Source organism: Hordeum vulgare, chromosome 1H, assembly GCF_904849725.1.
Source record: "Hordeum vulgare subsp. vulgare chromosome 1H, MorexV3_pseudomolecules_assembly, whole genome shotgun sequence".
Classification (NCBI taxonomy): Eukaryota; Viridiplantae; Streptophyta; class Magnoliopsida; order Poales; family Poaceae; genus Hordeum; species Hordeum vulgare.
This window is the reverse complement of record NC_058518.1, coordinates 455,582,288-455,595,647: the sequence shown is the minus strand read 5'-3', so window position 1 is coordinate 455,595,647 and position 13,360 is coordinate 455,582,288. Positions and strand designations below refer to the sequence as shown.

At 46.5% G+C, this 13,360-nt stretch overlaps 1 protein-coding gene across 1 annotated transcript; it reads right to left on the bottom strand.

The window, feature by feature from the left end:
- Nucleotides 1-2,026: 2,026 nt before the first annotated feature.
- LOC123414116 lies at nucleotides 2,027-3,009 on the bottom strand. Its single transcript, XM_045106639.1, has one exon. The coding sequence runs from the start codon at nucleotides 2,847-2,849 to the stop codon at nucleotides 2,181-2,183; it is 669 nt and encodes a 222-aa protein (XP_044962574.1). The 5' UTR covers nucleotides 2,850-3,009; the 3' UTR covers nucleotides 2,027-2,180.
- Nucleotides 3,010-13,360: the final 10,351 nt, after the last annotated feature.

Sequence of the window (13,360 nt, the reverse complement as noted above, 5' to 3'; positions counted from 1 at the left end):
ATGCCTTTGACCATTTACGACATGTGTTTTATACCTGGACTATTGTTTCATTTTTGAACTAAATCATTTTCTTTGCCGTCTAGGTCGTAGGAGGCGGACGGCAAAATGCTTCTCTTTGTCGTTAGTAGGATAACCGAAGTGGCGGCAAAAATAACTAAAACCGTCCGTTTGGCCGGCCGTTCCGCCTGTTACCTTTTTTGCCATCTATAGGGTCTAGCTGACGGCAAAACATATTCACTGGCGGCAAAATCTTTTCCGTCTACCTGAACGACGGTTGGTGGCAAAATTACTCTTTGCCCGCATGGTGTATGCCGACACTGTTTGTCGTCATGGATTGATGACAAAATCTTTGCCGTTAGTAATCCTTTCTTTGTCGTCTGTAGCGTCCTGACCACAAAATGCATGATTCATGTAGTGATAAAGTATTATATTGTAAACGATAAAATCCAGGATCACACTATAAGTCTCGAGCATATAAGGACATAGGTTTTGCTTGCCGATCCGCTCACAAAAGGCTTACCATCCAATGTGTTCAAGAAACACTTAGCCGGCATGGGTTTAAGGGAACGCATATGATTCCTGGATCATGAGAGGCCCAAAAAGTAACATAATTTGTTTCAAAATAGAGAGGTATGCTGTAGTTGTCTAATTCTATCAGCAATGGAGATGTGACGATGAAACATGTTTTATGTACTAATTTATGATGAAACGAGTAAAGTAAAACGTGTATGGTTAAATGTAACGTTGAGATCAAGGGAGAGAATGTTAGGATGATCTCCTCCGGAGTGGGTCCAATGACCCATCGGACCCTTAGATCCGGGCCTTGATCGGGGACGCTCAACCCACCAATGGTTGACGACCCCTGTCACTTGCGCTATATAAAGAGGTGGGGGCTGGCTGCACGCAACACGAGGTTTGTCGCGTTGCCACACACCCCACCAACAAATCCTATCGATCTAGGAGAGCGCAGTAGTGACGGGATATACCGTCGCCGCCACTGCCCACAACACCGTCGCCACCGTCGCCCTCAACCATGGCCACCTCATCGGGCTCTTCAAGCCAAAGAAAAGATAATATATGGATGCTTAGAGATGCAATATATGGATGCTTAGAGATGCAACATATGGATGTACTTTCTTTGTAAACTAATATAAAAATGTTTAGATTGCTAAAGTAGTGTCTTAAATACTTTGTAAACAAATATATTAGTTTACAAAGGAAGTACTACCGTTAATACCTAACCTACATGATCCGAGGATTCTATCACTATACACTGGGTTTAGACTTTAGACACTATAGCCTGAATCTCAAAGCAGTCAGGAAAGGTGGATGTCTTTGTGGTGCGTTGCGTGCACGGTAGAAATGTGTTACCGCAGTCCACAGATGATCTGACGAGCAGCGAATCTGGTGCAGTCAACATGAGAGTAAAATCATTTCGGCGTGTTGGATTTTGTCCGATCGTCGTACGAACAAAATGCATTTATAAGAGTTGTGTTTCTTTCTAGTAAAATACGGCTGCGCCCCTTCGACAGAGAGGAAAAAAATTCACGTTGCCGTCTGTCCTGTGAAGAAACGAACTACCGTCCTCCAGATGCATGTGACTTGGGTACGTACGTTGGACATCCAAGTTCTTGAGATGAAGAGTTGATCTGTTTAGGCCCAGTTGGGACTTGGGTCATGAGCTGAGCACCCAAAACAATACTAGTACAAGTTTATTACAGTATCGAACAGCCCGCGAATAAACAAATCAACGAACCCAGTCCAAATTCTGTTTGTACAAACCTACCACTAGTAGATCTTTTCTTGCTGTAAGTATTACAATATTATTTTTTGTTTAGTTGGATGAGAAAGAAGAGGAGAAAAGGAAAATGGGATCTTCGTAAAGAGTTAGCTCTAGCACGTGCTTCTATGTGGTTTATGAAAATAAAAGATGAATCATACATGATAAAAATAGTAATCTTTTATAAATAACTATTATATAAGCTAGCTATAAAATAAGCTAAAAGATGTATAGTCAGCCGTTGGCTATACTATTAACCATGGTCTTACAGTTGCATCAGAACTCAGGAGATCAAGCCGACGGAGAACCAAGAAGCCTCTTCATCAATCGACCATTCATATTCACAAGATCACAACGGGAGATCGAAAAAGGAAGGTAGAGGAAAATGGCTCCGGTGCTGCTAGTCCGAGGGCTCCTCCGCAATGCTCTCGAGCCGCGGCCGCCACACGCCGGAGCGGGCGCTGCTGCTGCGCCGCCGCCGGTGGCTAGTCTCCCGCTTCTCGGTGAGCAGCTCCCGCAGGTAGTTGTCCTGCTCCGCCGTGCTCGCCGCGGCGGCCACCGCCGCGCCGCTCTTGCGGTGGCCGTCGTGGTGACCGTGGCGCTTCTTCGTCTTGGACTCGCACGCGCCGTGGCCGGGCTTCGGCCGCTTCAGCTCGGCCGCCGGCGCGGAGCACGCCGTGGGGATGAGGAAGTAGATGCGGCCGCGCTTGAGCTCGGAGTCGGGCGACACGATGACGATCCTCCTGGCGGCGCCGGCGGAGCCCGCGGCGGTGAGCGCGTGGCTGGGGTGCGCCGCGAGCACGTCGGAGGCGATGAGCGGGCAGGTTAACTCGTCCACGTGGCCGCTGAGGTGCACCACGCGGACGACGTCCAGCGCGCCGCAGGGGAGCATGCACGCCAGGCAGCACCGCAGGCTGTTCCCCATTGCCGCCTGCTTCTGCTCTGCTTGGCTCTGTCTTCTTTGGCTGTGAGACTGGTATGATGAAGGCTGGCTTGGGTCGGCCCGGCCCGGCATGTCTTGTGTATATATAGAGCTGTTTTGGCGTGGGGAGCATCTACTTTGGTGCATGGTGTACCAAATGAGTACGCAACGGGTACATGCAAAGTTAGCACATTGATCCTTCTTTTGACATGTGAATTGCGAATCTGTGGGTTGGATGGTTGCAAGGATATCTATATCCGAAGTCCATCAAGGTTTGAAGTCATGATGCTTATATTATTTCTAAATTTATTTTATGATTTTCAACGATGCGCATTCAGTGAGATACGAACGTTTGTGTTTGTACTGTGTTAAAAAAAGACATGGAAATTATTTTTGAGTTGTGGTTTTGAATAAGAAATACAGTAAAATGTTACTCATATATACACGTGTGATAATGATATCGGCAATATACGGTAGACCAGGCTGAATTGTGGAGCAATAATGCCAACGGAAAAGGCATACAACATTTTTAGGACAAATGTATTTTTAATTTTGTCAGGTTTGAAAAGATATGCTCCATTTTTGCCATAACAGCACTCTCAATGCATTATTGTAATAAATATATTATAACTAAATACATATTTAATTCCTACGATATGCTACATTAATGCCTGCAAAAAATACTACATTACGATATAATTGATTCGTTCCAGGTGCATCGTATATATCATTTTAGTTCTAAAAACATCAAACAAATCCAAACAATTCTCAAATCCTTTTGTGATGAACGTGGTCAAGTGTTCTACTTATGTATGAAGTTTTTGCCAAGAAATAACTTGGGTGTTATTCTCTGCAGAAAATAAATGCAACTTCAACAATTTAAATGATACTCCCTCTCATCGGAAAAAAGTGTCACAACTTTGAACTAAGGTTAGTTCAACTTTAGTCCAAAGCCGCGACACTTTTTGGATAAGAGGGAGTAACTTATTTTGTGTAGAACTGGGTTTTTTTTCACACAGAAGAGCTCAGGAGTCATTTGTTCACAAAATTTTACACAAAAGGATAATACTATATCATGTTCATTAGCAAAAAAGTCTTGGAATTGCCTTACAGTTTTTATATTTTCTAAATAATTTGTTCAATTAGGGTGCGCCTAGATCTTGGTTTCATTTGGTATTTTTGCTATATTTAAATACTTATTTAATCCGGATGATGTACTACAATAGTAAGATACAATTCATTATATGAGCTATATCCAAATACATATTGATGCATATGATATACTATGATAATGTATACTCCCTCCGTCCCATAATATAAGATGTTTTTGCAAGCTAAAATAGTGCAGAAAAATGTCTTATACTGCGGGACGGAGGGAGTAATTCATTGTAGGAACTATATAAATACATATTCATTGGATTAAAGCTATATCAAATGCAGTACATATGTAGAATTTATATATAATTCCCCCCAATAATTGTATTGTATTAAAAAAATCTCATTCAATTTTTTTGTGAGAGGAAAAGTATGAGTTGTCTTGGTTTTGGTGCAAGAGATGTATTTAAATTGAAATATGGGATATCCAAGTTTTGGGGAAGTCATATTCTGATCCCGAGCTCAAATGCTTCCTGATGAATAGTACAATCAAAAAACAGTAAAAACAAAAAAAAATGATTTTTTTTTATAAACTTTGACAAATGTTTTGTACGCTTGCAAAATTTCAAAGTGAAATGATAGTTGCTGAAGTTGCAGCAATTTCTTTTACAAATCAGCAGTCTAATTGTATTCAAAACTAGCATTTATGGATTATCGATTTTGTTGCAGAAATTTTGCAATCATACAAAACATTTGTCAAAGTGTATGAAAAACAGATTTTTTAAATTATTTTTTTCTGTTTATCACGAAGCATTTGAGCTCGGAAGCAGATACATCCCAAGCTTAGTAGTAGCTCTCCGTTTCCTAATTACATAGGACGCCACATTAGATTTTTTTTTCCGTTAGATGTCATGATTAATAGATGAAGCAGTGAGGGAGAAAGTGAATGCTAGCGGTGTGACCGGACTGGACCCTTGTAACGACCAAGATGCGGTCCTTTCCGATCTGGGGGTCGAGGCCCCCGAATAGGAAAGAAGCGCATCTAAGCGTTTCGCAAGCAAGTAACATAGCACAAATACTAAATAAAATAGACAATTCGGGATTCAACTGTCTTCTTATTAATAACTCAGAGTACATCACAGATACAATCAAGGTAGTTGCGCTACGGACTACAAAACATGGAAAATGCTATGCTACCCTGCTGCAGGCTCACGATCACGACCACGCCTCAGTCCTCTGGATAGTTCACGTAGAGGCGCTCTGTCTCCTCGTCGTACTGCCACGCCAGCTGGGTGCCGTCGGGATCATCTGTCTCTGGGGTACATGTACCTGCTGGGGGTTTCGGAGGAATCCGTGAGCCACGAGGACTCAGCAATCTAAGACCTTGGTGCCAGAACTAGTCATGTTATTAGGTAGGGTAAGGGTGAAGTGTATACGGCTGCAGCATCCTGAGCTTGATTAAGTGGCTAACTTACGCAAAGTAGAAGTGAAGGTGGTCTACGCTAGCGGTCGGGATTACTTGATCACTAAGTGATCCTGAACACCTACCTATGGCATTCATAACCCCACCGTGTTCCCGATCGAAGAGAGATCTTCGAAGGGACAGTCACGATTACGCACACAGTTGGCAGTTTTATTAGTTTATGTCTAAGTTCTCTAATACCGGATGTTAACAAAATATTCCAAGTTGCCACATAACCGCGGGCACGGCTTTCCGAAAGATTAAACCCTGTAGGGGTGCTCCAACTAGTCCATCACAAACGAACACAGGCCGCAAAGGCATCCTCTATCACGAATCTCGTGACCTCGTCGGATTCCTTAGAGGAAAACCTCAACTCTGGGGGAAACCAAAGCTTCACTGGGATTCCTATACACAAGATATACCGCTAAGGTAAGGCAAGGGCTAGCAGGACCTCCCGACGTGTCGACGACCCTGATAAGAGCCGCGTATCTTACTCTCAGGACACGCCGGATGAGCGATGGTTACCACGCCAAAACACCGAGTTGCCCAGGGGAGCGTAATAAGCTGCTCTGGGTTGGACCAACACTCATGAGGAGCACTGGCCCGGGTTGTTGATTAAAGTCCTCGGGGTAGCTACTCCCTATGCAGATTATTATAAAGTTATTAGCAAATTAACACCAATGTTGGGTCCTGCCGGACAAGCCTTAGCACTACGCGATTTATCGAGGGGGTCCCCATAACAACCCCGAACGTGTTAGGAGCGATCATTATGGAATCAACCACCGGTAACCGGTAACTAAGGCGGCAATAACGGAACAAAGCACCCGGCAAAAGGCTAGGCCTCCCGTCATTTACCAAGTGTATAGGTGCATTAATTAAATAGCATTTAAATATGGTGATATAACAAGGAACCCATGCTTTCACATGGAAGCAAAGCACCTGCAACTAGCAACGCTAACACAGGGTTAAGCAAGCAGTAACATAGCCAATCAGTGGTTTGCTAGGTTGAAGGTTTCATGGCATTGTTGAGAGGCTGATATTTAACAGGTGGTAGGCATCGAGACATAAACGATAGAAGCGATAAAACTAGCATGGCAATGATAGTAATGGTATCTGGGGAAATGGCCATCTTGCCTGAGATCCCGCTTGGAAGAAGAATGCCTCCGTGAAGCAGACGAACCGATGTAGTCGAATGGGTCCTCACATCCGACACGCTTATGGAACTCTATCGAGACGAAGCAAACCGGAAACACAAATCAACACACGATATTCACCACACGATGCACACCACAAATGATGCATGAGCAGCTGAAAACATGCAAGTCACGGCATGACAATTCACACAATCAAACACTACACATTAAGTGAAGTTCAATATGCAACATGCGACCCTATCCTCAATTTGGCACGAGGGCCTCGTCAGGGATAGAAGCGCATCTCGTCGTGACAACCCTCCTCCCCTTCCAGGTCGTCCTCACGAACGACGTGAAGGGGGAACCCTAGCTCTCCGTCAAACGCCCCCTCCCTTGCTGCCATCGGCTTGCGCTGACAAGCGAAGCCTGGTCAGCCTCGGCAACGGCGGGGCCTTTCTTCCCTTGCCCGCCAGGGCTGATGCGGGTCGGGATCTGCAGGCGGCGGCGCCGCGATGGTCGAGGGTGCGACGGCGTGGCGGTGGGAGACGGTGGCCGGGCCGGTGCTTGGCGACGACGCGTTTGGCTCGGCAGTTTCTGCGCGAATGCGCTTGGAGGTGTGGCTGCGACCGCATGCATGTGGCTCCCGTGTTTCCCTGCAGCGGGTGGAAGGGGCGGCTGCAGAAGAACGCCGGCCTAGCCGCGAGGGGCGGCGTGTTGGTGGCGGGCATGGAGCTTGCTCCTGGGACCCCCCTGCGGTCCTTGGAACGAATGTGAAGGCTGGTGGTCCCCCCTCGCGCCCCTTCTTGCCTTGCCAACCCATGCTACCGGCTGGTGATCCTCCGACTCGTTGGATCTGGTGGTTGGGTGAGCGTGAGGGGCTGGTTTGGATCGGGGGAAACCTTTGGCTAGATGTTGCTGTCGCGATGCCGGTGGCGCTCTGGACGTCGCTCCCCTTTTTGAAGGCGGCAACGCGATCCTCGAATGCCCCTTCCTCTATGTTTTGGGTGAAAACTCAAATCTAGGGATTGAGTGGTGATGGCGCTCCGACGCCGTTGTTCTTCTTGAAGACGCCACCTTTGGACTGCATCGTGGTGGTTGGTGATGCAGTGGCGGGGTGGTCTATAGGATTCCTTGAGTGAGGGCTCCCGCTTGGCTACTTGCCGTGGATATGATCCTTATTGGCGGCCATGACGAAGTTTGGGGCGTCGCCTCGCACGGTGAGGTAGTTGTCCTCTATCTCTCCACTACAATCCGGTGGCCCTGTTCCTTCTGCTTGGTGGTGAGCGGCTTTGCTTGCCGATGGTGCGGCGCCCTATAATGCGAAGGTAGGCATGCCCTCTTTGGCGGTAGAGATGGATGACGGACCAACTTGGGTTGGCTTTCTGAGTTGATGGAGCACGGTTTTTCTCCAGTTGCGGGCTACTCCCTCGCCCTCGTCGTGTCGTATGCAGGATCTTGTTCCTAGAGAGCCTCGATGCCCAAGCCTCGCTCGAGCATTCGACGTTTGTTAGTGGCTCTTTCGGTGTCTTGTACCTTTGTTGTTTTCTGTTTTTGTCTTATACTTGGATTTGTTGATCGATAGTGTGGTGGTTGCTTTATATATAAAGCGGGGTAAGCCTTTTTCGTCATTAACGCCCGCACATATGCAAAGCTTGTTGAAGCTTGCTCACTCTTACAAATCGATGCTATGACCTAAGATATATGAATGGTAAATGCTTTTATACATATACTCCCTCCATCCCAAAATAAGTGTCTCAACTTTATACTAGCTCTAGTATAAATTTGTACTAAGCTTGAGATGGTTATTTTGAGACGGATGGAATATTAATTAGGCAAATAGACATCTGTTGAGATCATTATGAGTCGAAGTTACTCCACTTGAGTAGCTAATTAACCAAACATGCCACGGGGTTTCACAGGTGGAGATCATTATGTCTGCCAGCGTCTTCCAACGCAGTACATGTAGCAATGCTTAGCCTCAGCCATACGGAGCACAAGCAGGACAAAAAGGACACGGTGCAGCATGCTCATTGCACCTGCAGGTTTGCTCTTTGTTTAATCCTCTGCCTCAATTGCAACCTTTTCTTTCTGCGCTTTCTAAGATGCCTTTTGGGGAATCTCTCACTAGTTTCCTTTTCTTCATGGCGATCCAAGAACCAAGTCGGAAGCCAAAAGAATCATAATCAGCCTGAAATGAAATGAAATGATGCTGCGAATTCGTTCGTGGGCGTCTCGCAAACCAGCTGCTACGTACTCCTCCAAACCTCGTTTCTCAAGCCGGCCGGGGAAGCTGCTAGGCAACCTGCTGCCATCCATCCGTTCTTGCAATGATATGTGGAGGGAATAAATGAAATCCCGTGCTCGTTATCTGTTATGCCATTCTGGAGACGAACATTCCCGGCGGCAGGAGAATGGCGCCACATGAAGTTCGTGGCGTCCCTCCCTTTTGACGATTCGCTCGGAAACTCGGTTGGAGCTAAGCTTCTCCCGGTCTGTTGTCCATCCGGAACGAGGCAAAGTTGGGCCAGTTTCTGCGTAGTTATCTTTTTGCAATCCTTGAGTTTCCCGGTGTATAACACGTTTTTTTTTATTGATTGCAAGTTTTTTTTATTGTACACCAACTTTCCCGGAGTAGCTGCTTGGTGTACAAGTACAACACGTGTTGTACGTACTGTATTTCAAAGGGAACGGAGTACTACAGCTGCTGCTGCTCCTCCAAACTGTCTATACGATCGATTATACACAGGTCGAAGCAGAGGTTGTGCAGGCAGGCAGGCGGTCACGCGGCAGCCATCATGTCATGTCATTCACCAGAGACCAGACCAGACTTGAAAAGCCAGGTAGGCCGCCCGCCCCAGGACCGGAGACCCGTCAAAAGGTCGAGCCAGGAAGCTGCCTGCCTGCAAGGAGACACCCGAGCCGAAAAGCTGCAGATGCCGCAATGGCAGGCACACCGCAGTGCCGCCGCCCACAGCCCGGAGCCCACTCCAGGAGCCCGACGCGTGCCCCAGCGGCTACGTACGGTGTACATGACATGTACTCCGTCCTAGTGAATACAGAAGGAATACTCCGTCCGATCCGCTGATGGCGCGCACGCCATCGTACGCCTCGGCACGATTGGTGCCGTACCTACTACGTAGAGTATATCACTCATCGGCCCGCAGGCCTCGCTGAACCGCAGTGTCGTCGGCGGCGGCGTGGCGTGGAGGTGGACAGGAATTCGCGGGCAGGTCGGGATCGGGAGCGTAGGGGGCGCAGGCGCTTGGGGCGTCGGGTGGGGGAAGGCTGGCGGTGCGCCCCGCGGACGGGACCCGTCACCGGCACTCCCGCGCTGCCAACTGCCGCATGCGACGACAGGATCGCATGCCGTTGCGGCTGTCGGCTTGGGCTCCGCGGCTATGCTACGCCTAGGACGATCCCCCGTCACCCATCTCTACTTGGACCGGGATAGCCACCTGCTGTGCCGTCCTTCTTCATGCCCCTCTCGCTTTTGTGCTATGTGATCTTCAAGAGGGTATATGCTGAGTTGGAGCAACTTCAATCAGGCCAGACGGCGTTTTGTCCGTTGGGTCGACCGAACGGGTGCTGGTGTCCCTTTTTTTAAACGGATCGATGGGTCCATCCAACGTATATCTGGATCCAAATATGTAATATGAACTAAAAAATATAAAAGATCTCAAACAACGATAATTAAACATTAAAACACCGGTCAAACGGAGCCCAAGTCCACATAAACATAACTACAACATAATTAAGCATTAAAAAAAGCCGCGGCCTCACGGACTGCCTTAGGCGTCGTTAACCTCCCTCGGGTTGGTCAGGTCGATGAGCTCCGGCGTCGGGCCAGCCCAGGGAACGTCGTCGCTCAGAACTGAGCAGCGTCCTGCAACGGCAGCGCCGACGACTAAGACACAAGCTGTCCTCCGCCTCCCTTTTCCGACGCTCCTCCTCCTGTCGCGCTCAGTAACTCTCCAGCGCCATCTGTCGCTCGACCTGAGCGCACTCCTCTGACAACGCGCACGTCTTCCAATGCAGGAGATAGGCCATTACCTGCTCCGGCGTAGCGCCGAGCCACACGTGTAATACCCAAGATGCGGTCATATCCTTATTTTGGTGCGATGGCCTCGAAAGGGATAAAAACACATCTCGTCGTTTCGCAAGAATGGATATCGTTACAAGTACATGTACTAAAAAAACAGTATAAAGAGTTGGCTTACACTCGTCATGGTTAAACGTGAGAATGATTATTAAAAAAACGGATGTAACGGTTCGGTTCTTACTTTGGGTTTGATTGGTTTAGGTTTTATTAGGTTGAGATTTTTTTAGTTTGGTTTTGGTTTGGGTATGTGGAGAAACCAGTTTGGGTATAGTTGGTTAGGGGTTTAAACGGTTTGGTTATTAACGGTTATAAACTATCGGTCCGAACCGATTTCTAAACATTGGTTATATGCAATAATCAACTACGACTGAAAACGAGTATCTTTGATCCGCGTGCATGCTGTAATGCACTATGTAATTATGTATTATGGGGAAACAACAGATGAAAATCGGAAGTGTTTTCTTGTGCTTTCGCTGAGCAATTTGCTTTTAATACACCTGTTAGTCAGCTTATCAGTCATGGACATGTTCCTTTTGCCTTTTACTGTGTGTTGACTGTATCTTAAGGGTTACTTTGTTTTTAAACTGTTGTAGATGCACTTATGTCTTTTCTATCTTATTTGTTTCTTCACTTGTCAATTTATGCAATCGTATGTACACTAAAGCAAACCCATGGTTATGTACTGGGTTTAAACTCATGGTTATGTTTTGGGTTTAAATTGGTTTGGGTGGAAAAAATAGTGGGTTTGGTTTTGGTTGGGCTAAAAATGACACTAAATGGGTATGGTTCAAGTATGGTTTTGAGAGATAAATGAATGGGTATGGTTCAAGTATGAAATCATTCTCAGGTTTAGTCACAGCTACATCAAAGTCACATTAGTACGATACATATAATCATCATGAAGAAGAGCAGGGTCCGACTACGGACGAAAACAAACGATAAAATAACTACGTACATCCTTGCTATCCTAGACTGTCGGCCTGGAACCCATCCTAAATCGACGACGAAGAAGATGAAACTCCAAAAAGTACAATCATCGCGCTCACGTCATAATATCACCTTACATGTACCTGCAACTGTTGTTGTAGTAATCTGTGAGCCACAGGGACTCAGCAATCGCATTTTCAAAGGTATCAAGACTAGCAAAGCTTAATGGGTGAGGTATGATTAAGTGGTAAGGCTGCAGCAAACGACTAAGCATTTATTTGAGGTGGCTAACTTACGAGTACAAGAATAAGAGGGAGATGAACTACGCATAACGGAGCGAACTACTGATGATCAAATGAATGAACCTGAACACCTACTTATGTCAGACATAACCCCAGCGTGTCCTCGATCAGAGAAGGAGCTCACGAAAAAGACAATCACGGTTACACACTCAATTGACAAGTTTTAATTAAGTTAACTTCAAATTTTCTAGAACCAGATGTTAAACAAAGTTACCACGTTGCCACATAACTGCGACCACGGCTTTCCGAAAGATTTAACCGTGCAGGGTGCTCCAACTAGTCCATCACAAACTACCACACGCTGCGACGGAATAACCTCGATGACGGAAACCCGTGATCTCCCGGGGCTCCTATTGGAAAACCTCAACCTCGAGATAACCCAAAGCATCCTCGGAATCCCTCGCGCAAGACGCTCGAGAAAGGTAAAACAAGTCCAGCAGGGCCGCCCGACGTGTCGACGATCCCGATAGAAGCTGTGTATCTCGTTCTCAGCACATGGCGGGTTGTCCAAACTTCTGATAGGCCAATCACAGAGTTGCCCCCTGGTAGCCACCGGTGGTTGACAGGTTGGACCAACACTCATGCGGAGCACTGGCCCGGGGGGTGTGATTAATTTTCCACGGGGTGATCAAACCCTATGCATATTTTAGTTTGTTATTATGCAAATAGTACGAATATTTGGCCTTGCCAAACGAGATTTATCCCAAAACGAGAATCTAGGGGGTCCCCATAACAATCCCAAGCATGTTAGGAGCGCTTATTTATGGAACATAACACCGGTAGCCGAAACTAAGGCGACAAAGGTGGAACAAAACACCAGGCTAGAAAGACCGAGCCTTCCACCTTTTACCAAGTATATACGTGCATTAAGTTAATTAGCAATAATATGGTGATATCACAAGGAACCCATGTTTCCACATGGAAGCAACGACACCTGCAACTAGCAACTCTAACACATGGTTAAGAAAGCAGTAACATATCCAATCAGAGGTTTGCTAGGTTGTGAACAGATTGAAGGTTATCATGGCAATGTTGAGAGGCTCATTTAAGTGGTAGGCATCGAGACACAACGATAGAAACGAAACAACTAGCATGGCAATGATAGTAACAATACCTAGGGAAATGATCATCTTGTCTGAGATCCAGCTTGGGCGAAGAACAACTCCATGAAGCAGACGAATCAACGTAGTCAAACGGGTCCTCACATTCCGACATGCTCGCGGAACTCTATCGAGACGAAGCAAACCGGAAACAAGAATCAACACATAATATTCACCACGGTACATGCATGACACGATACGCAACACATATGATGCATGAACGGTTAAATCATGCAAGGCACGACATGGCAATTCACACAGTCAAACGCTACACATTAAGTGAAGCTCAATATGCAACGAGTTGCATATTGACGAAACTCCATGTTTAATTATTTAGTTCACTCTCATTTATTTCCATGACAATATTAAATGTTGTTAAACATGGCAAGGGGAGAAGCAAAAGTTGATCTACCTATCTAGGCATTTTAAATGAGGCCGGAAACGACATATAGCATCTCCGAGACGACCCCACACGTTAAATTCTAATTCTGTCCAGATTTGTCCTAATCACTTTTTATGTTTCTTAAACGACGAAACAAA